At 47.1% G+C, this 22,438-nt stretch overlaps 2 protein-coding genes across 6 annotated transcripts in view; one reads left to right on the top strand and one right to left on the bottom strand.

Annotated features, from left to right (window-relative positions):
• Positions 1 to 450: 450 nt before the first annotated feature.
• CUNH2orf49 (chromosome unknown C2orf49 homolog) lies at positions 451 to 17,844 on the top strand. Of its 4 annotated transcripts, XR_004975102.1 has the most exons (6): positions 451 to 592; positions 2,038 to 2,204; positions 5,108 to 5,483; positions 8,475 to 8,549; positions 15,790 to 16,784; positions 16,983 to 17,844. XR_004975102.1 is itself a non-coding variant. In XM_036355393.1 (5 exons), the coding sequence occupies exons 1-4, from the start codon at positions 494 to 496 to the stop codon at positions 8,529 to 8,531; spliced, it is 699 nt and encodes a 232-aa protein (XP_036211286.1). In that variant the 5' UTR covers positions 451 to 493; the 3' UTR covers positions 8,532 to 8,549; positions 15,790 to 17,844. The 4 variants fall into 4 exon arrangements, 3 of the variants coding, with proteins under 3 accessions (XP_036211286.1, XP_036211287.1, XP_036211285.1); XM_036355393.1 differs by having other exon boundaries at positions 15,790 to 17,844; XM_036355394.1 differs by lacking the exons at positions 15,790 to 16,784; positions 16,983 to 17,844 and adding an exon at positions 11,045 to 11,585.
• A 3,615-nt stretch (positions 17,845 to 21,459) lies between these two features.
• FHL2 (four and a half LIM domains 2) overlaps positions 21,460 to 22,438 on the bottom strand; it is a 73,746-nt gene continuing 72,767 nt past the window's right edge. For both annotated transcript variants that reach the window (XM_036355458.1, XM_036355459.1), the window contains exon 6: positions 21,460 to 22,057. In XM_036355458.1, the coding sequence (XP_036211351.1) occupies positions 21,906 to 22,057 (152 nt within the window). In that variant the 3' untranslated portion in view covers positions 21,460 to 21,905. The remainder of the gene's footprint in view (positions 22,058 to 22,438) is intronic.

Here is a 22,438-nt window from a genome sequence, read left to right as displayed (position 1 = left end):
AGCGCCTGGGAGCTGCCATCGACCACCCACGTCCCCTGGGCGGTGCTGGGCAGCCCCTGCCTTTCCCTAAATCCATTCCATTTCTCTCCAAGCACCTTTGCTTACCCTGCCCGCGGCCCTACACCGGTTCACTTTCACCTACTATGTGCTGCGCCCGGCACTAAAGTCCCGGGTCTTGCAGCAAATTAAAGCGGGATTAGGGGACAAACTAAGGAACACGTGGCCAGCGTGAGACGCGCGTCACCGAGGCGGAGGGGGACCTCCCCCAGCACTGTCCTCGCGTCGCAGCAGACACCTCGGTTCCCCGCGCGGATCCCCGCAGCCCACCCGGCTGGCCCCGCCCCGCCCCGCCCCGCCCGATTGGCTCCGCCCCGTCCCAGGAGCGCACGCGCGGCGCCCCGGGGATGACACGCTCAGCCCCGCCTACACGTCACTTCCGGGACGCTTCCTGCGCGGGGCCTTGTGGGTAGCTGGCCGGGTCCGGGCGACGGTGATGGCGGGGGACGTGGGCGGGCGCCGCTGCCCGGACTCGGAGCTGCTGCTGCACCCGGAGTTGCTGTCCCGGGAGTTCCTGCTGCTGACGCTGGAGCAGGTCGGCGCCGGGGCCGCGGGGCGGGGGCCGGGGTGCTCTGGCGGGAGCGCTCCCGCCCTCTGGGCGGCTCGGCGCTGGCCCACCTGGTCTCCCCGCGCCCCCCGAAAGGAGACTTCCTTCCACATCAGGAACCCCTGGGGATTGGGACTTACCTTTTGGGGTTCATGATGGCTCGCAAAGATGGGTCCTCGGCGACCCTCGCGGCCTGTACGGGAGCAAGGAAGAGGGGCCGGGCGAGGGTCGTGGGGGGACGGAAACGGGGACGTGGTCGGGGACTCGGGAGCACCGCATGCGCACCCGGTTGCAGACGAGGACGCAGGGGTGAACTGCCCTCTTTCGGGGCACCCCGTCGTGATTGCGGTGCAGGATCCGCCAGGAGGAGAATTCGGGGTTCTGCGCTCCCGGTGTAGCGTTTGCTCTTTCTCAGCTAATGTGGCCGCTCGTTGTAGGCGAAAAAGAAGACAGAAAGTGATAAATTTTGTGTAAAGTGGTAGAGAATTACTGGCCGTTTCCTTGGGGTTTTATGTATAGCATCTTGTTTTTCTTGTGGCTCCTGAGCCCTCCGTGCTGCATCTTTGTCTAAGCTCATCAAGCCCTAGCTCAGCGGGTCATCTCAGTGATGTCAGTTACCTTTTGCCTGTGTTTCTCAAACCTCTTAGGCACATCAGAGTCACCCAGGACTGGTTAAAACACACATTTTGCGGGACTCATCCCCACTGTGTCGGAGTCAGTAGTTCTGAGATGGGGCCTGGAAATCTGCGTGTGTTTTTTTAGCCAGTTCTCGCTTCTAGTTCAGGGACCACAGTTAGCACCGCTGCCCCTAAGCAGGGCCTCCCGGTCTAACCTGCCAGTGGTTCTGCGGGACACTGTCTATGGGACCCTCGGGGTTCCCACGTGTCCCCGAGTGAGTGAGTGCAGGTGCAAGTTGATGATACACGCCCATCTGGTATAAGACAGAAAAGGAGCACAATTGTGCTTTTAAGTTTTTAAGGGGAAAAAAGGATTGGGAAAAGTTTCAGAGGACATAGGTTGGATGTGTTTAGTCAGTTCTAAGCACAGTGTTCCCAGAATGGTAGGTGAGCCGTGATCACCTCTCCATTCCGGCTTGCTTCGCTGTTCTCCTCATCGATGAGGATGGTGTCAGCGGACGTGCCCCTGTTGCCTGGCATGTTGGCTGAACACTGTGGACAGTAGGGCTTGTCCCACGGAGGACATGTGGCCATTGCCTGTCAGAGGAGGCTGGACCTAATATTGACAGAGTTTGACCTACTTATAATACCGCATTTTTCAGTATTATAAAGGACCCTTAAACATGTGCCTAATTGTAGCAATGGTTTTATAATTTGTTGTTTAAGCAGTAATGTTCTGCCCTGTTAGGCAGGTAGTTGGTTAGTTGTTAAAAGAAGGATGTTGTTTTGAACTTACTTTTGTTTCCTTTTCCACAGAAGAACATAGCTGTTGAAAGTGATGTAAGAATAAACAAGGACAATCTTACTGATCTGTATGTTCAGCATGCAATACCATTGCCTCAGAGAGACTTGCCAAAGAATAGATGGGGGAAAATGATGGAAAAGAAAAGAGGGCGACATGAGCCAAAAAACGAGACTAAAAGGTACTTTTCAATGCTTCTGGTTTTCATCTTCTATGACGAAACAATTTTGCTTTTTTTTTCTCCCTAGGTAAATTTAGGTCAAAAAGATTTCATTTACTCAACAACTATTTATTGAGCACCAGGCACTGTACATATACCATGAATAAAACTCACACAATTTCCTGCTCATATTTTAATATGAAGAAACATGATAAAAAAATTAAGGAAAATATATTGTATGTTACATCATGACAGAAGAAAAAGCAGTGAGAGGATTTACAGTTTTATTTATTTATTTTTTAAAAAATATATTTTTATTGATTTCAGAGAGAAAGGGAGAGGAAGAGAGAGATAGAAACAGCAATGATGAGAGGGAATCCTTGATTGGCTGCCTCCTGCACGTTGGACCGAGCCAGCAACCCAGGCATGTGCCCTTGACTGGAATCGAACCTGGGACCCTTCAGTCCGCAGGCTGACGCTCTGTCCACTGAACCAAACCGGCTAGGGTGGATTTACAGTTTTAATTAAAGTGGCCAGGAACAACCTCACTGAGAAATGCCATTTCAGTAGAGAGACCTAGCGAGTAGCGTGTAAGCTAGCGTTCCAAGCAGAATACAATAATTGGGGTCAGGAGTGTGCCCACAAACAGCAAAGAGACCCCCAGGCTGGGTGGAGGGATTCAGAGGGCGAGGGGGCGAGGTTGACTGTGCGTGAGTGGAGATTGTCAGATCACATAAAGCTTTGCAACTCATTGTGAGAACTGTGGCTGGACTGTTGAGAGGAGAAGGCAGTGGAGGGTTTCAAGCAGGGCGGTGACACCATCTGAAGTCCGTTTTAACAGGGTCATGCTGGCTGCCATATTGGGAAGTGATTTAAGGTGGGGAGGGACAGGGAAAGCAGTTAGACTGCAGTGATGCAGGCAGCAGCTGGTGATGACTGTGAGGTGGTCGTGGACTTGATAAGAAGTGGTTGGGTCTGGATGTATTTTAGAGGTAGAGCCAGAGCCAACGTGTGCTGAATTGTGAGAAAAAATAGAATCAAGACTCTAATAAGGTCTTTGAATAATACAGAAATGGAGAGCTCATACAGCTTCAGGGACACTTTCACATTTTTAAATTTCAGAAAATTGTTTATAGAACCACAAGCAAATGAATTTCCCTTTTAAAGGTACATGTGATTAATCAGTGTAGTTGGTTAGTTAATGAGGACTAAGTACCCAGAGATCCCTAAGTGAGCTAGTTTCTTTTCCTGTGTCACTTATATGGCAAGTGGGTGTTACTGATTACTGAGTCTCCTTTGGGAGCCTTCTGTTTGTAAGGTACTGTCATGGGCAGTGCAGTAGCGATGGAGTGAGGGAGAATGCTAATTCTGATTCCAGGTTTTAATCTCTAGTTATGAAGGATGCAGAAAAACTCATGACCGGTAGGGAGGTTATTCTCCGAGGAGTAGAATAGTGAAGATTGGGGCATGCGTGCCCAGAGTCTTTTGGAAAGTAAATGAGCGTACACTCCCACTTTGGATCAGGAACACATTCAGTTCAGATTGAGCATCATTTTAGCTCGATGGTTGCGTGTTGGTCAGGCTGTGTATTAGTGTCAACTTTCATAAATCTGGATTATATATTATATATGCTGTGCATATCTTTAATTGACTTCTGTTAACTCTTACTTCGAAAGTATTTTCTTCTTTATCTGCACATTCAGGCCCATTGTCCTAGGCAAAGCTTTCAATCCTGACGTACTTTACTTCATGTGACGGCTTCTTTTAGTCCCTCAGAGTCACTTTGGAAAGGATCTTTGGCTCTATTTTTAAAAATCACAGTTTGACTCCTGCATCAGAGCATTAAAGCTGGAAGGATCTACTAGGTCACCGAACGTTACTGAGCCGCCTGCTGGTTCATCTCTGGAGGAACGAAGCTCTGGAGAGGTGCTGAGACGTGCCTGGTCCCACCGAGCTGGACCAGGGCTTTACTGCTGCGCTTCTCGGACCTGAAGGTGCCCCTTGCCTCTTAGATTGAACTCTCACAGCTGACGCACCTGCTCACAGTCCTTCTGTTTCCCTCCTGCAGTGGCAGTGGATTAGAATGAGTTTATTTTTCATCTTCTGCCAAACGGTTGTCAGTGGCAAATTTGGCCAATCACCTGGGATCTGGTTAAAAGGCAGATTCTGAATTTTTTACAAGCTCCCAAGATACTACAGATGCTACTGGTCCCTGGACCACACTTTGAGTGGCAAGGCTGGAGAGGTCTTCCTGCTAAGTGTGTTTAATTAAAAGGTTTTTATCATAAATCTGTTGTTTGAGGTATAAAGAATAATGACCAAATGAAATGCTTTTATTATCTTACGATTAAGAGTGGGAATTAGATTTTCAGAAGCTAAATATGAAGACGTGCTAGATTTTAAAATTAAAATCATACAAATGTCACAGTTCCAGTTTTTTAGAAAATGCCTTGGCGTAAGCTACCTTACTGAATGGAGCATGGTGTTCCGTATCGCCGTATGTAGATTGCCGCTGCGGTCGTCTTGGTATGGCTTTGTAGTTTATTATTCTTTCTGAATAGTAATACTTGGTCAAGATAACCCTGTCAATAAGATGGTGATTTTTAAAAATTAGAGAATTTTTAGTTACTAGGAAATTCTGTTTTACTTTTTAGGGGTAGTTGGTCAATTGATGTTTTAAAAATAACTCTTGTGTGTACAATAACACTTTAAATTTCATGTCAACAAATATTTAAACTTTAAAGCACTAGAAAATTGTTATTTCATTTACAATGTAAAAGAAAATTTCTTTTCCAGTGGTCCTACTTACAATAGATTGGTCTTATCAGTAAATTTTTTTGGTCATGGTTTGTTTTAACTTTACATTCTGGTAACTGCTTTGCCATTGCAGATGGCATCTTTCATGAATGTGTCTCTGATTGCAGGAGTAGCACTGTAGACGTGTCAAAGAAAAGACCTCTCATTGTGTTTGATGGAAGTTCAACAAGCACAAGCATAAAAGTGAGAAAGACAGAGAATGGGGATAATGATCGACTCAAGCCTCCCTCTCAGGCAAGCTTTGCCAGTAATGCCTTTCGAAAAGTATCCAGTTCCTCTTCAAGTGTGTCACCCCTAATTCTGTCCTCCAATTTGCCTGTGAACAATAAAACGGAACACAATAATAATGACACTAAACAGAACCATGACTTAGCGCATGGGAAAAGTCCTCTGGGCCCCGCGAAGCTGCCGCCGTTGTCCCCAGTGGGAACTACTCCAGTGAAGCTAAAGCGAGCTGCTCCGAAGGAAGAAGCCGAGGCCGTGGTGAGTGAGAGGGGAACGAGGCCTCTGAGCAGTCACTGCTGCAAGCTGGTCCTTAGCCCTCACGTGATCTGTCAGACTTTCACATCTCATTTCTCATAAATCCATCATGGTAAACTGATGCTTTTTAAGAAGTACACTCAGTTTTGTTTTTTTCCTGCTTAAAATGTGTAAAGAGAGAGTCTCTTAGACACTTATCCTAGATTTTTCTCATTTAGATCCTTTAAGTATCTTGCAACTAAAAGAAAGAAACACTCTTTTTTAAAAATTTATTTTTATTGATTTCAGAGGGGAAGGGAGAGGGAGAGAGATAGAAACATCAGTGATGAGAGAATCATTGATTGGCTGCACACCCCCCACAGGGAATCAAGCCCGCAACCCAGGCATGTGTCCTTGTCCAGAATCGAACCCCTGACTGTCAATCCTCATGCCGACGCTCTATCCACTGAGCCAAACCGGCCAGGGCAGAAAGAAATCCTCTTGTTAGCAAGGCTCAGCATGGTAGGTAATTTGTGCAGGTCACATTTCAGTAGCATGGGAGGGCGTGGTCTTTGTATTGTACTTAACTTAAGCCACACTAGAGTCTAGGACAGCCGTGGGCAAACTACGGCCCTCGGGCCAGATCCGGCCCGTTTGAAATGAATAAAACTATTGAAAAAAAAGATCGTACCCTTTTATGTAATGATGTTTACTTTGAATTTTTATTAGTTCACACAAACACTCCATCCATGCTTCTGTTCCGGCCCTCCGGTCCAGTTTAAGAACCCATTGTGGCCCTTGAGTCAAAAAGTTTGCCCACCCCTGGTCTAGGACTTACCACTTGCCTCCCCTGCCCCTTGAATGTCCCTGTCCTTGGAGGGTAGAGGACACTTGGAGGAATCTACTATGTTGTGTTCTACTGCACTTAAGCATTTTAGATGCTGGCAAATTGGATACAGTTACACAGTTTACTTAGAGTTTAATTTATGAGATTTATGTAAACATCCAGCGGTTTTATAACCTTGTTCATCTCAGACTGCTATAACAAAAATACCATTGATGGGATGGCTCAAGCAACAGGCAGTTATTTCCTACCATCCTGGAGGCTGGGAAGTCCAAAATCAAAGCCCTGGCAGATTCAGTGTCTGGTGAGAGCCCACTTCCTGGTTCATAGTCAGTTGCTTGTCTGGGACCTCACATGGCAGAAGGGACAAGGCACCTTTCTGGGGTCCCTTTTAGAAAAGCATCAATCCCGTTCATGAGGGCTCCACCCCATTACCGAATTACCTCAGAGGCCCGCCTCCAAATATCACATTGGGGGTTAGGTTTTAATACATGACTTCTGAGGGCACACAGACATTCGGTCTGTAGCACATTCCTGTAGTATATACTTGGGCTTTATTATCTTCAAATTGTGTGTAAAGGGATCAAAACTCAGAGTATTCAGTCAAAAATAGTAGACGCTAGAAAAAGAAAGCTGCTGTGTATCCAACCAGCCCTAAATCCTTACATTAGTTCCTTGAATCCTTTTAGTAATCCTGTGATGTAGACACAATAGTTACTTCCATTTCACAGATGAGGGAACAGAAGGTTGGATAATTTAAATAAACTTGTCCAGGGTTCAGTTAGAACTCATGCCTGGCCCCAGACATGCGCTTACGACACCATGTTGCCTCCACAGTAAACTCGGTCACCTTTGTAGGAAGGAGGGAGAGGGCGTCAGATAGGAGTGGGAAGAGGCATCCACCCTCACATATTACAGTAAGGAGTGAACTTTAAGGAGTTTTTTTTTTTTTTTTAGTTTTTTGAGAAAACATTTTTCTACTCAAAAAACTTTTACTCTTTCAGAGGTGTGGTTTTAAAAATTTTTACTTATTTTTAATCCTCACCCAAGGATATGTTTTCTGTTAATTTTAGAGACAGAAAGGGAGAGAGAAACATCGATGAGTTGCCTCCTGTACATGCTCCGACTGGGAATCGAACCCACAACCTAGGTGTGTGCCCTGACCAGGAATCGAACCTGCCACCCTTTGGTGTGTGGGTCGATGCTCCAACCACCTGAGCTACCCGCTAGGCCAGTGATGGCGAACCTATGACACGCGTGTCAGAGGTGACACGCAAGCTCAGTTTTTTGGTTGATTTTTCTGTGTTAAATGGCATTTAACTATATAAAATAAATATCAAAAATATACATCTTTGTTTTACTATGGTTGCAAATATCAAAAAATTTCTATATGTGACACGGCACCAGAGTTAAGTTAGGGTTTTTCAAAATGCTGGCACGCCGAGCTCAAAAAGTTCGCCATCACTGCCTAGGCTCAGAGGTGTGATTTTGTGTGTTTTTTTTAAAATCTTTTCTCCTGTTAAGGTCTTGGATTGTGAGATTAGGGGGGGACATGGGCTCTGCAGGGGGGAAGCAGCCCAGGAGCAATCAGTGGTCTCAACCCTGCGTATACCCTAGAGCAGCGGTTCTCAACCTGTGGGTCGCGACCCCTTTGGGGGTCGAACGACCCTTTCACAGGGGTCACCTAAGACCATCGGAAAACACATATATAATTACATATTGTTTTTGTGATTGATCACTATGCTTTAATTATGTTCAATTTGTAACAATGAAATTGGGGGTCACCACAACATGAGGAACTGTATTAAAGGGTCACGGCATTAGGAAGGTTGAGAACCACTGTCCTAGAGCTTCAGAAAGTCAGAGGTCAGAGCCTCATCCCTGCTGCCTGTGGGTTCTCATCTAACTGGTCCTGGGATAAGGCCCAGGTCTGGACATACTTGTAAGTGCCCTGGGTGATCCTAAGGTGCACATGTTGAGAACCACAGCTAGAAAAATGGGAGCCAAGCAGGCTTGCTCTGTTTCCTAATCTAAGATCTCTCCCACCAGATGGCAGCAGAGATCTACCATTTGTATGTTGGTAATAAACCTTGGTGGTTTAAAAATAGTCATTCCAGTTGTTCTCTGACATTTTTGTAAGTATAAACTGATTTCTGTTTATGTCATTTTAGGATAACCTGAAGCCACCAGAAACAAAGAGGAAGATACAACACGTTACATGGCCATGAAGGAAAGTTTCCAAAAATGTAAATATAACTGTAGTTTTCAAACAGTTCACATATATCGACAGTATTTACAGAGAGCTTGATTATTTTGAAAATTTTCTAAAGGTTTAAAATTAGGTTAAAAAAAAAAGTCTTTCCCTCCCTGCCTTTCTCCCTCCCTTTGAAAGAAAAAAAATTGCCTTTTATTCTCTGATTAGGAAAGAATTTCTCTTTTTTAAAAAATATGTTTTTATTGATTTTAGAGAGAGAGGGAGAGAAAAACATCCATGTAAGAGAGAAACATCGATCGGCTGCTTCCTCTGCATGCCCCCTACTGGGGATCAAGCCCGCAGCCAGGGCACATGCCCTGACCTGGAATTGAACCAGCAACCTTTCTCTGCACCGGCCGATGCCCAGCCAGCTGAGCCACACTAGCCAGGGCAGAAGGAATTTCTTTGTAAATGAATGGCTTAGTATACGTTATTTATGTTGACCGCAGTCAAATCAGGAAGCTACAAGTCTGGTGTACCATGAAGCATCTGATGGATTTTAGGAATAATTCTCAATCTGTTTCAATCTTTGGAGAACTTGGAGATTTTTTAAAAAAAACTCATATTTTAGAAGTTCACAATTTTTCTTTTCCCAAGCAAAAGAATATAACAGTTCTCAGTATTTTAGTAAATACTGCCAGTTCATCCTTGAGGTTCACTGAGAAAAGCATATTTGCAGTGCTGCCAATACACTACTCAGAATATACAGATAAAATTGCTGTCCTCTAAGTGCTTGCGATTGCTCCTTCCTTTGAAGTCATAGCAGAATTGTTTCTCATGAGTTGACTGCTCAGTGTTGCCCCAGGTCCACCCTTCAGGATATCTTGTCACAAAGCAGTCCTACCTCCTCTTTTCAGGAGCAGTCTGATCTCACTCTGAGCTCGGGGATCTCCCTCCAGGAGCTTAATGAGGCCGGCTTTAAAAATCTCCAGGTGAAGTCATCGTGTTAGAGGTGGTACCTGTTGGTAGAGAGTTCAGTGAACAGGAAGAGGAGGTAGAGTTGTAGAATTTAGGAGAGTCTGGGAGTATGGGGGTGAAGGGGGAAACTCGGTGTGACCCAGATGGGCCAGCAGAGGAGGTGCTGAAGTCGGAAGTTGGCCGGGTCCCTGCTGGTGCAGCATGGAGCGCTGTCCACAGGGCTGTCCCGCAGGCATATCTCTGAGTGTGTGCTAAGTGGTCTTGTTCCAGCTGCATAATTGAGTCAGTGAGCAAACAGGTTATTCCTCACATTCGTGACTTGCAGTGTTCACTTTCCTGCCGTGTGTTTCTAACCAAGTGCGAGAATTCTTGATACTCTCTCCCTTGTATGATTGATCTTCAAATCAGGGTTTGCCTTTTCAGTACTTTTTACAACAGTCTCATTCCTCTTTCTATTTTTAAAACAAGCATTTGAATTCAGCTATTGAATAGCCATAGGAAGAAGTAGTTCCGCCGTGCAGGTGAACACTGTACTGAAACTTTAACCCTGTAGTTTCAGTCCTGCCTTCTCCAGACTGTGCATCTGCTCGCATGAGACAAAGTGGATACATACTGAGTTGCATAAATTGTTAATGTTAGGGCAAATTATTAAGTACGCAGTTGTCTGCGGGGCTGATGTTTTCCTATGCATAACTGTTAAGGGACATTTTGAAAAGTGCAGATTTTAGGGTAGAATGACAAGTTATATTTATTCAGTTGTTCCTTCTGCTTTCATCTGCATTTCTCTCTTAGTTAAGAGAGAATTCGCCATTTGACAGTTTTAAGTCAGTAGAAACTTATTTTTCATTACTCAAAAAATTAACTTTTAATTTGTGTATTTAACTTACAAAGTAGGTTGGTACTAACAGCTGAACTGTGTAACATTGTTGCTTCAAATTGAAGTTTATATTATGGACATTCAGAGTCAGCGCTCATATAGCAGCATGCTCTTGACCTACTTTGAGTTTGAAATGTGGAGGAGCTAAGCTGGGTACTGTGTGTCCCATACACCAACATCCTGGAGCGCTGTGCCTTCCTCCGGGCACAGACACGGCTAGCCCTCGGCGTCTCCACGTGCGGCAGCGGCCCCCGGAGCCTGCCCTGCATAGCCTGCCCCGGAGCCTGCCCCGGAGCCTGCCCCGGAGCCTGCTGAGGGATGCATGGGAAGTGGCAGAGGTGTTGGGAGGCTGATGGTTTGAAGTGTTGCTTTGGTGAGCTTTCAAACTGAGAAGGACTTGAATGGCCAACAACTTCAGAATCCTCTGTGCTCCCTAACACGGGTTACTGTTGTTGCTCTCGATTCTGTAGTCCAATAAAGCCAGTTTTTCTTCTTGTTGGGGTAGGAAAGCGAATGGCATTTGTGTAGAGAGTGTCTTCTGAGGTGGAGTTCCAGGCACTGACCACTGCCTGCCCTTGCCAGGTGGTCTTGTTCTTTTCTTCCTCCCCCTCTTGGTTCCCCGTTTTCCTTTCTCATGGCCTCGTTTCCCGCATTTTCACTTCCTTTTGCCTTCATCTCCCTCCTCTCTGTAGAGCCTAAGCTTCAGGCTTGGTCACAGCGTGGCCCTGCTCATTCCCTGCGGTGGAGCTGGACCGACCCGTCCTCGTGCGGTGAGGTCGGGCGCTGCGAGGGCTCTGAGCGTGCTGGGGCCTCCGGGCTGTCGGCTGCCGTTTTCCAGACGCTCCGCAGCCAGGCCCTTTGGGAAGCTGGTTCACCTTCTGCCATGAGGCCATAGTGCTTTTCCTCAGAATTGTAATTATTTTTAGAAGTAATATTTTGGTTGCTTAAGTTTTCAGAGACAATTCTAAGCTGATCTAGAGACTCATTCAGCAGCAATGACCTTTTTAAAACTTACATTAAGTAAACTGCCAGTAGCTTAAATCACATGTATGTCAGAGCCTCCTCTGTTCTCTGCTGTGGGACTTCAAATGTTTTTCAGTGTGCTCTTTATTAAATGCTTGTGCAGGTTTTGTAATTCAGTACAGAAAGTTTAACCTTGTAATGTACATTTTTTTGTATGTAAAAAGTCTTTTAAGTAGCCTTATCCTTATTTAAATAAACTGAATAAAATTATTGAGTAGGTCTGTCGTTCGTAAAAAAAAATAAAGTGAAAAAATACTCTGTAATGACTTGATCTCTTTTTATTTGAGTAAGTGCCATTGAAAGGTGTCATTTTTATAGTAAAAAGTCTGTTTCTGGACTGAGTGAGCTCCAGCATGATTCCGATAGTCCCCCATCTCGGGGCGCTGCTGCCCAAGGAGCATGGCTGGAGTGGCCGGCGTTCAGGACTGCCTGGTGCGGCAGAGGCTGACACTGACCACCGCTGTGCCTGGGGGAGGGAGGCACGCTCCCAAACCTCATCCCTTGTAAGCTTTCTTTTTTTAAAAAAAAATGTGTGTGTGTGTGTGTGTGTGTGTGTGTGTGTGTGTGTGTGTATACATATACACACACATATATATATGCAAATTGATTTCAGAGAGGAAGGGAGAGAGAGAAACATCAATGGTGAGAATCAAAATTGGCTGCCTCCTGCAGCCCTCCCGCCCTCACCGGGGATCGAGCCATAGGCCGACGCTCAACCACTGAGCCATGCTGGCTGGGCCCTTGTAAGCTTTCTTAACTGGGGCAAACCAGAGATTCATTGAGGGCTTATTTGTGTTTGCGTGGTCTTAAGAAAGTTAATTTCTAAACTGGTGTCTTAATGTTGATAGTGAAGCTCTAAATTAACTAGGAAAAGCCTCAGGTCACCTGCCTTGAACTTAAAAATTAGATCCTTGATTTTTTTTTTTTTGTCTGGACTGAAGCGACCAAAAAATTTTATTTCCATTTAGATTTTTACTAATGTGTTCTAGTACTAACTGAAGTGCTTTGCCCTGCCAGTTGTTATAAAGTTGGTTGTCTTCCCTGTTGTGGCAGAAGAAATAAAGATGTGAATTAAGTTCTCCTAAAGAAAAGACAGGCAAGTGAACAGGAATGATGGGTAATTATAATGAGAGGGGAAAAAATCAGGCTTAGGGTGAGAAACTATTTAAATTCTAGTGGTTAGGAAAGCCTCTTTGAAACGCTGGTATTTTAAGGGGTGACAGCTATGGAAGCTTTTGGGAAAAATATCCTATAAATCGTAGATTGTGATCAAGCAAATGCTTCTACTGTCACTCCTGGACCCCTGCTGCAGCAGTGATGGGGAAGAAGCTAGAAAAATATGCCCCACTGACAGCCACCCACTCCCCATCCAGCTGCCAGGTGACTGACTGCATGAGGTCCCAGGGCAGACAGCCCAGACAGCTGACTCGAAGAATCACAGGGAATAGAAGGGGCGGTGCTAAGCCACTAAGCGCTGGGGATGGTTTGCTACCCAGCACTAGATAACAGACATCAGTCTCCATGGTGAAGTGAACACCTGAGTCTTCGTAGGTTTTTAGATCAAAAAGACTAGTGGGGAGGGTGGTATGAAATGAAGTCAGAGAAGGTAGGCAGAAGCCAGAGTAAGGTGGATCTTAGGCCATAAAGGACCTCGAATGTGATGCTAAGAGAAATTGGAAGCTGTTTGTTAGTGCTGTTCAGACTTGACCAAGTTGAATCAAAAGACAGAAACAAGACTGGTTGTGTACAATAGCATGAAATGTTTTTTAATCTCTAGTAAAAGTAACCAGGTGCCTTGTTTTTAGCCTTTGGGTACATGGTTTGAACCAAACTATTTACATTTCTTTGACTAATAATTAAACCTTAGAAGACTAAAATACCAGTTACGCTTAAAGATAGTTTTGTAAATATAAGAACGCCAACCCTAACTAAGCCTTCTCTTATGTCTATTCTGCCCTGCACATCCTTTTTTTGAAATAAACTGTTAAAACATAAACCTTGTAGCGTTTTCGGTGTATAGAAATAATGCTGGCTAAGGCGGTATTGAGAGTTTCCCTCTCCCGACAGCTTCCCGCCACTGATGCGCATTAGTCTGGTGCCTTCCTGAGACTAATCAGTACCGATACATTGTTAGCTAAAGTCCATAACTTTATTCAGGCTTTCTTAGTTTTTACCAAATGTCCCTTTTCTGTCCCAGGATACCACCTTACCTTTAGTTTTCATAATAACTCCTTAGAGTCAGCTGGGCTGTGATAGTGTCTCAGACTCTCCTTAAATTTCTCAGCCTTGACAATGGGGAGCATATTGGTTAGTTGTTTTGAAGAATGCCCCTCAGTTGGACTTGTCTCGGGTTTTTTGCATGATGAGACGGGTTACGAGTTTCAGGAAGATGGGAGGAAAGAGCCCTTCCATCCGTTGTATTAGGGTGCATTCTCTAACGGCTTTAACCCTTTCGAGGGGACCCTCGGCCACCGGCTCAGGCACTGTCAGGTCACATGGGGTCACTTTCTTTCCTCCTCTCATGCTGTGCTCGGGACAGGGTCACCGGAGGAGCGTGGAGCACGCTTCACCTTGCTGGCCAAGCGGCCACATAGCCCACTTGGAATTCTCTGCAGAATTGTCTGTTCTCCCCTCTTTTAAAATTTAATAATCATCTCAGTGTGGACTCGGACACTTGCGCTTTGGGTAATGACATAATGCTTTCTTGTTGGTTTTGCTCAGATCCCTCTGGCTCTGGCCACTGAGGACGGCCTCAGTTGGCCGCTGTGTCCCTCTGACGTAGCCATCCTGTGGCTTCTCTGGAGCACCTCCTCACTTTCTGGTGGAACAAAGTGCTCCAGGTTCCTCTTGCATGTTTCCTGTTCCAGTCCTAGGCGTGGCCATCTCTTCAAGGAGTCTTGGTTCCTTTTATTGCAGGATGGCATTAGAAAGCAAGATCTGGGCACTAGGGTGCTCATTGATACTGGGGTGTCATTGCTTCTGGGCCGCAACTGACAGAGCAAGGAAATACATATGTGTTTATACTGACCCTGGTATATGCACACATCTGCGTGTTTTTATATGTAAGCGTCTCTATAGTAAGCTAAACATGAGTTCATACTGTGTGGACCACTGTAGGCCTCCTGTGCTTGTTTCTAAGTGCCCGCCCCAAAAATGAGAAACCAGGCTCCCACCACCCACTGTCCACTTACCTGTTTGCTTCCGGTACCCAGGCGCAGCGGTGGCCGCTGTTCACCGGTGCCCGTGTGGGAAACAACGCCAACAACTACATCGAGTGCAGTGATTTATACAATTCCTCTGCCTCTATCCTTTCAGACTCCACTTGTTTCCAGTGTTACTTTAAGTCATGTCGCTTAAAAATATGGGAGTTTTATATTTTAATGAACAAGAGGATGTCAAGTTAACTTTTCTCTGTTTGATTGATTGATGAGAGAGAGAGAGAGACCGATTTGTTGTTCCACTTATTTATGCATTCATTGGGTGGTTCTTGTACGTGCCCCAATGGGACGATGCTCTAACCAACGTGATCGCCCTGTTCCTGGCCACACACGCCATTAGTGCAGTAGGGACTGGCTGTGTTTCACACTCTACATAAGGAGCTGGAATAAGACATGTCTCTGCCCCAAGGGGCTTTACCCTTTTATTTATTTTTATTTATTTATTTTTAAAATGTATTTTTTTAAAATGTATATTTTATTGATTTTTTACAGAGAAGAAGGGAGAGGGATAGAGAATTAGAAACATCGATGAGAGAGATCGATCAGCTGCCTCCTGCACGCCTCCCAGTGGGGATGTGCCCGCAACTAAGATACATGCCCTTGACCGGAATTGAACCCGGGACCCTTCAGTCCGCAGTCCGACACTCTATCCACTGAGCCAAACCGGTTAGGCGGGGCTTTACCCTTTTATTAATCCCCGTTGATTCAGTCTAAACATTCAAATAATTTGAGAAAAAATCTGAAGAACATTTTATAATTAAAGTCAGGATGTTCTGTGTACCAAATGGCTTACTAGTTAACGTTTTTAATTCTTTGAAGCCTAAGGAAACCAACCCAAAACTGGCTTTCTCTCTTGGAAGATGCTTCCGACCCTGGGAGGGTTTTGTTCACATGCTTCTCATTGTACAACTGTTGATAGTGCCTGGGATGAAGTTACCCGCTCTGATTTCTGTGGCAGACTTATTTCTTCTCTCACTTCCCTTTGGCGTGCTGAGAAGAGTCAGTTTCGTAGTTCATGTGCATTTGGGCACGTGTAATGCCTGGACATTCCCTTCTCAGTGTTTCAGAAAAGCTCGTATTCAGAGATCGCATCCCCCACAATCACCTCCACATATAAGAAAACAAATTGTGTTTTATTTTAGAAATAATGCCTCCCTTAACCTTCACCCAGTTATGGCTTTTTCTCATTGTTTCAGACTGGAAGCAATGGGGCGCAGCACTCTGATTATGGAAGAGGAGGCGTGCGGAGGGAGTGACTTCTCCGAAGGCTGCCGCTAGCTGGGGGCAGAGCAGCGGCCCAAACCTGGACCCCCTGCCCTTTTCTTAAACCAGAAATGGGCCCCTTCCCAGGCCCCTCCACGCCCACCCCTCCCCTGGAGTACAGTGCAGTGGCCCTGCGTTCACACGACGGCTCACTGGCTAGCGGAGAGGAGAGGGACATGACAGACAGACGCACAGCAGCAGGTGTGCGACCGGCAGTTCCCCAGGAGGGACGGGCTGGCGTCGGGAGCCTGCCCGTGTGCTGGCCTGCCTGGCCTCGAGTGAGCATCATTCCTCTGGGCTCCCGTTTTCACTCTGATCCGGGGTCTCCCCCAGATCTCAGTTCTCTGTATTTCCACCTCGTTTCACCCTGAGCCCCTCAGGCTGCCCTCTGAGGCCAGGCAGCCTCATGTCGGAATGAGCACTTAAATACACAGGGAGCATTATAAGGCTTTTTGCTCATGTCTATCTCTACTTCATGGACCTTGTGCCTCCTCCTGGGGTCTCTGCAGAAGAGGGGGCCTCCCGCGCCTGGCCCTCCTTCCTTTCAGCGTGCGTGGCATGCCTCCTGTGAGTGTGTCTACTCTGTGTCCGGGTTCAGGGCGCTCCGGCAGGGGCGGGGCGGGGGGTGCCCACTGTTAGTGTGGGATCCCCTTGGATACTGTCAGTCACCCTTTCCCGGAAGGATTCCCTGCCGTGGCTACCCTTCCTCTGCTCTTATAACATCTCAATAGAACACAACCCCCTGTTGAAAAAATCCAGAGCCCTGAGAGTTGACGCAAAAACCTGAGACCGCAAGAACCCAGCAGAGTAGGCCATTTGTTGGATGCGCTATTAACCAGTGTGTTATGGTGAGAAGACAGCCCCGCACCCAACAAGGTGGGGAACCTGTGGCCAGGACTCCAAAGAGCACCTGTCCCCTGTGATAAAGGTGAGCTAGAAGTCAGCCTGCCTGCTGAGGGAGGGAGGAAGCCAGGAAGGAGAAAGAGCAGAGAGATGAAGGGGGTGGGGGAGGCGGAGATGGAGGCCTGCAGCAGCAAGCAGGCTCCTGCAGGTTTGCAGCCAAAGCTGCGCCCGGAGGCTTCCTGGGAAGTATGTCCAGCCTAGGCCAGCGGAGCCCTGTCTGCAGGAAGACAGCGCTGGGCATGAGGAGACGCCTGTGGACGGTGCTGGACGCGGCAACAGCACAGGTCGGCTTACCAGACACACGAGGAAAACGCACACCAGCGCCAGATGCTGCTGAACCATCAGGTGGGAGAGACGGACCCCAGAGCTCTCAGGTATTAGAACAATCAGATACAGATCAAGCAAATTTGCTTTATATTAGCTGTCAGTATAGGAAACGATAAAGAGTATAACATACACTTTTCTGAGATGTCATAACATTGTAAAGTTTAAAACCTACAGCTCAGTGAATTCACGTGTGTGTGTGTGTGTGTGTGTGTGTGTGTGTGTGAGAGAGAGAGAGAGAGAGAGAGAGAGAGAGAGAGAGAGAGAGAGAGAGACCACTCCCCAGATCAACATAGAGAGCAAACTTCCCGTAAGAGCCAACAGTATACATTTTAGGCCTATGGGCAGGCGTGTGCGGCTGAGTGGGCAGGCTATATTCCCATACACCTTTTTAAGAGAACGCAGGGCAGCGTGCAGGACTTAGCCGAGCCAGTTTGCCAGCCGAAGCACGGAACCTTCCCGCATTCCAGAAGTTCTCTCCCCCCTTTCCCCAGCAGAATGAACCACTGTTCTGACTTCCGTCTTCATCGTTGAGTTTTACCTGCTAACATTTGTTTTATGCACTTTTATGTATGTTTTATTTTTAATAAAAAGTCTTGCTCATAAGGCAGTTTATCATAGAACTGCGTTGTTGTAGAGTCAGTCGGAAGTATTGTTCAGTGTCGTGATTCCCAGCTAGGGTGGAGGCCCATGCGGGCTCTGCAGACCCCCGAGTGGGTGTGGCGGCTCTAATCACAGTTCACTACGTTCAGGATTCTTCCCTTTATCTTTGGCTTTCCACATCTTAACTATAATATGTCTGGGTACGGATCTCTTTGCATTTTTTCTACTGTGAGTTTGTCAGGCTTCTTGGATAATTTTTAGATTAATGTTTTTCATCAAATTTCGGAAGTTTTCAGCGATTCTTTTATTTTGTAAGTATATTTTATTGATTTTTTACAGAGGAAGGGAGACGGATAGAGAGTTAGAAACATCAATGAGAGAAACATCGATCAGCTGCCTCCTGCACACCCCCTACTGGGGATGTGCCTGCCACCAAGGTACATGCCCTTCACTGGAATCAAACCTGGGTTCCTTTAGTCCGCAGGCTGATGCTCTATCCACTGAGCCAAACCGGTTAGGGCTATTAATTCTTTTTAAAAATATATATATTTTTTCATTGATTTCAGAGAGGAAGGGAGAGGGAGAGAGAGAGAAACATCAATGGTGAGAGAGAATCATTGATCGGCTGCCTCCTGCACACCCCTACGGGGGATGGAGCCCACAACCCAGGCATGTTCCCCGACCGGAATGGAACCTGGGACCCTTCAGTCCGCAGGCCAATGCTCCATCCACTGAGCCAAACCAGCCAGGGCCAGCCATTAATTCTTAAAACATTTTTTCTGTCCCTTTTCCCTCTCCTCTCCCGGTGTCCCCGTTTTGCGTACGTTGGTTCACTTAATGGTGGTTCGCATTTCTCTGAGGCTGTGGTCATTGTTTTCTTTTTCCCCGTTTTTCAGATTTCATGATCTTTATTGATCTGTCTTGGTGTTCACTGACTTCCTCTCCTCCCAGCTCAAGCGTCGCTAGTGTTTCTCATTCTGGTTACTGCGCTTTCAGACTCCTGAATTTCCAGTTGGCTCTTTTAAAAAGGTTTACCTCTTTATTGGTATTCTCACTCTGATGAGAAATGGTTATACATGTTCCTTTCATTCTTTAAGCATGGTTCCCTTTAGGTGTTTGAACACGTTCATAGTACATGCTCAGCCAGGTCAGAGCTTCTGCCTAGCCCTCTGAGCAGACAAGGTTCTAAGAGCTTTGCTGCTCTGTGTGGGGCTTGGCGAATGCTCGCACGTCTGCTCCACGTCCTCCGACGGCCCCTCAGTGGGGGCAGCCCCGTCATGCCGTTTCCTGGGCCCCCAGCGGCAAGTGGGATCCCACGAGGGCCCTTCTTCCCCTGGTTTTCTGTTAAGCTGGCTAGCCTGCCATTTTGCTTTTGGCTACTAGTCTCATGGAGCTTTAGCTCCCTGGTAGTTGCTTGCCACTAAGATCTTTGTTTTTGACAAATTGGGTAATTTAAGGTTGGATACGTTTAGTGTAGCTGTGTTTTTAACCAGGAACAAGTTAAGATGTTCCATAATGAAATTTGGAAAGCTTTTACTTTTGTTTTTTTTTGAATACTGCTATTTTTATTTTCAAAAGCACATCTGCAAGAATGCTTTTACTTTTATATTATTGTGGACGAAAGGGGCCACATGCTAACCTGACAAGCTCAGGGAAGGCCTGCTTGGCAGTCTTGCAAACTCAGACCTAAAGTCACCACAAAGGATGGTCTGAAATTAAACTTTAACTAAAAGCAGTTATGGTGGGTAGTCACCTCCTAGACCGGTATCTTCACTGACAAGGTCAACCTTTACCTTAAGTGAGCCTATCTGTCTGTTTGTATCTATGATAACATATCCTTGAAATGTCTGGGTAACTTGTAACTTCCCTTTTTCTGGACCCCTTGAGGCACAACCTAATGTGCTGGGCACCAGGACAGAGACCACAAATCCCTTCATTGTTATCATGTTAATTGTTCCTGCACCCACCTAAGTATGTGTCTATCATTTTACTTTTTATTCAATTTCAGGGGTTCCCCCCACCCCACCCGCTTTGCTTTCTCCCGCCTCTCTAGTCTAGCACCAATGGATTTCATGTCACCCTTTCCTTTGATTGCAATGTATCAATACAGATGTAACCCACCATTCTCCAGAGCATTATCTCAATCTGTTGAGGTTCTGCTTCCCGGGATATGTCAACAGTTTGGCTCAAATTAACTCACAAAAATTCTTTACAGGTTTGAATGTTTTCATGTTAACATTATAAAGTAGAAGATGGCAAAACAACTAACAAGGTGGGTTTATTCTTTTTGAGCAAAGCCTCCAGCTCACTGTAACTCTGGCGGCCTGGCTCATGTGTTCAGATGCCCTCCTGGGGGTGGCACTGGCAGAGACAGGCTTTCCCGGCACACTGTTTCATTTTATAACAATTTATCTTTTTTGATGAAACTATTACAGATGTCCCCTTTACCCCCAGTGACCCCTTCTAACCCACCCCCATGCGCTGCCCCGGCCTTCACCACTCTATGGTCTGTGTCCACAGGCTATGCATATAGGCATGCAAGTTCTTTGGTTAATCTCTTCCCACCCACCCACCCCGCCTCTTCCTCTGAGAATCTTCAGTCTGTTCCCTGCTTCCAAATCTCTGGATCTATTTTGTTTGTGAGTTTATTTTGTTCATTAGCTTCCACATATGAGTGCGATCATGTGATACTTGTCTTTCTCCGACTGGCTTATTTCACTTAGCATGATGCTCTCCAGGTCCCTCCATGCTGCTTCAAGGGTAAGAGATCGTTGTTTTTTACTGCTGCGTGGTATCCCATGGAATAATGTACCGCAGCTTTGTTGTTGTTGGAGACTATTTCTTCCATTGTTTTTAGAGAGAGTGAAAGGGACGGGGGAGAAGGAGAGAAGAGAGAAACGTTGACGTGAGAGAGCCACATCCATCAGTTGCCTCCCTCCCACATGCACCCCGACTGGAGTGGGGAACCTGCAGCCTAGGTATGCGCCCTTGACCAGAATCACACCCGGGACCCTTTGGTTCTTGGCTGATGTTCCAGCCACTGAGCCACCAGCCAGAGCAACCTCAGCTTTTTTATCCACTTTTTTTCTACTGATGGGCACTTGGCTGTTTCCAGATCTTAACCATTGTAAATTGCACTGCTATGAACATAGGGGTGTATACATCATTTCTGATTGGACACCATATCATTTTATCATGGGGCATTGTCTTAGAAAACTGAGGACCGAAGGTCGACATTGTTACTATTCTGGATAAAGAAATATGCAAAGCTAGCTCATCAACTGCTCAGTGTTTTCAGGTGTGGAGCCTGCTCTCCCAGTGACTGACAGACTGCTGCCCAGCCCGGAGCTCTGCGTGACTCTGCCTCCGTCCCTCTGACTGTCTCTGTGGCACTTCCTGCAGGCGCCAGAATGCCCAGGCGTTGGGATACACAGAATGAGCTGCCATCCTGGCCCCATGGTGCTTGCCCTCTTGCAGTCCTTCACCTTCCGAAGAGAAGGCAGGTCAGGGCACGATCCCTGACGACGGGAGAGCTCCGGCCTCTCAGGGGCCCCAACTGCCTTTGCTGTCCCGGGCTCCCTCGGGAGCCCCTGTAACTGCATCAGGTCAGAGCATGAAATTCGGGCGTTTGGGGAGCGGGTCAGAGCAGGCAGCGTGTGCTGTCAGTGAAAGGGACGATCAGTTTCAGTCAACATGCCCGCCCGCCCGCCAGGGCCCGCACCTCAGACAGTGCATGGAGCGATCACGCAGCACAGTGTCAATTACACGCAGCCTTACTGTGCACGCACCACTCCCACTCGGTGCTGGGTAGCTTTATTGCAAGTCATACAATCTCGCTGCAGGCCTCACACGACAGGAAGTGACAGCTGTAGGGACAGCTCGTCATTATTTCCAAGTTCCTGACATGTTAATTGCACTTAAAATTAAATATGCAGTGAAAGAAAGATACATTTATAAAGATATTCAGCGGGAAGTTTGCACTTGGATTTGCCTGGCTTGGTTATAAAAATTCACAACCGTCTTCCACCTAAGGTCTCCATAAGGGTTTCTCCTCCCCGGGACTGGGCTAGAAGAAAGGGCGGAGGGGTTACACAAACGTGACTAGTGACTATCGCTGAGAAGCACAAGGGAAAGCCAGGTGCGGCTGGAGGAGGCGGGCTCCACGCTGGCCCCGTGCGGGGACACGGGACGCGGGCCTGCGTGATGCAGGCAGCCGCACTCAGATGTCCTTCCCGCAGTCGGGGCACAGGATGTCGTCCCTCTCGGTGAGGAAGCCGCGGCCCACCAGCGACAGGGAGCACTTCTTGCAGTTGAAGCAGTCGTTGTGCCACTGCCGCTCCTCGAAGGAGATGTACTTTGTGCCGCCAAGTCCTGTGGGCGGAGAATGACACGGGTGGGTGAGCACGCCGGGCCAGGCGCTGGGGCTGCACCGGGAATTCTGGTTCCGCTCCTGGGAGTGGGGTCCAGACACAGCCCGAGGAGCTCAGGACTCCAAGGAGAAAGGGCTAGAGAGCAGCATACGGGACGCCCGCAGTTCCAGAGCCCGTGCGCCCCCAGAAGGAACTGAGCTGAGCGCCCCTCAGCGGGGCGTGGCCAGCACCGACTTAATGAATGACGCGCTCACAGGGAGGGTGAAGAGAAAAGGCGCCTTTTCTCTGGAATGGCGGGAAAGACCGCACAGAAGAAACGGTGGGTGTGGAGGAGGGGGCGCACTTTCTCGCAGAGGGCGGTCATGAGACAAGCCCCGGAACC

Source organism: Myotis myotis, unplaced genomic scaffold (assembly GCF_014108235.1).
Source record: "Myotis myotis isolate mMyoMyo1 unplaced genomic scaffold, mMyoMyo1.p scaffold_m19_p_22, whole genome shotgun sequence".
Classification (NCBI taxonomy): Eukaryota; Metazoa; Chordata; class Mammalia; order Chiroptera; family Vespertilionidae; genus Myotis; species Myotis myotis.
The sequence above is the reverse complement of the archived record's forward strand: the minus strand, read 5'-3'. Positions and strand labels throughout refer to the sequence as shown.

Coding starts and splice junctions, on each gene's coding strand:
- CUNH2orf49 (XM_036355393.1), top strand. CDS start 494: ATGGCGGGGGACGTGGGCGGGCGCCGCTGCCCGGACTCGGAGCTGCTG. Junction 2,205..5,107: donor CCAAAAAACGAGACTAAAAG/GTACTTTTCAAT, acceptor CTCTGATTGCAG/GAGTAGCACTGTAGACGTGT. Junction 5,484..8,474: donor AGGAAGAAGCCGAGGCCGTG/GTGAGTGAGAGG, acceptor ATGTCATTTTAG/GATAACCTGAAGCCACCAGA.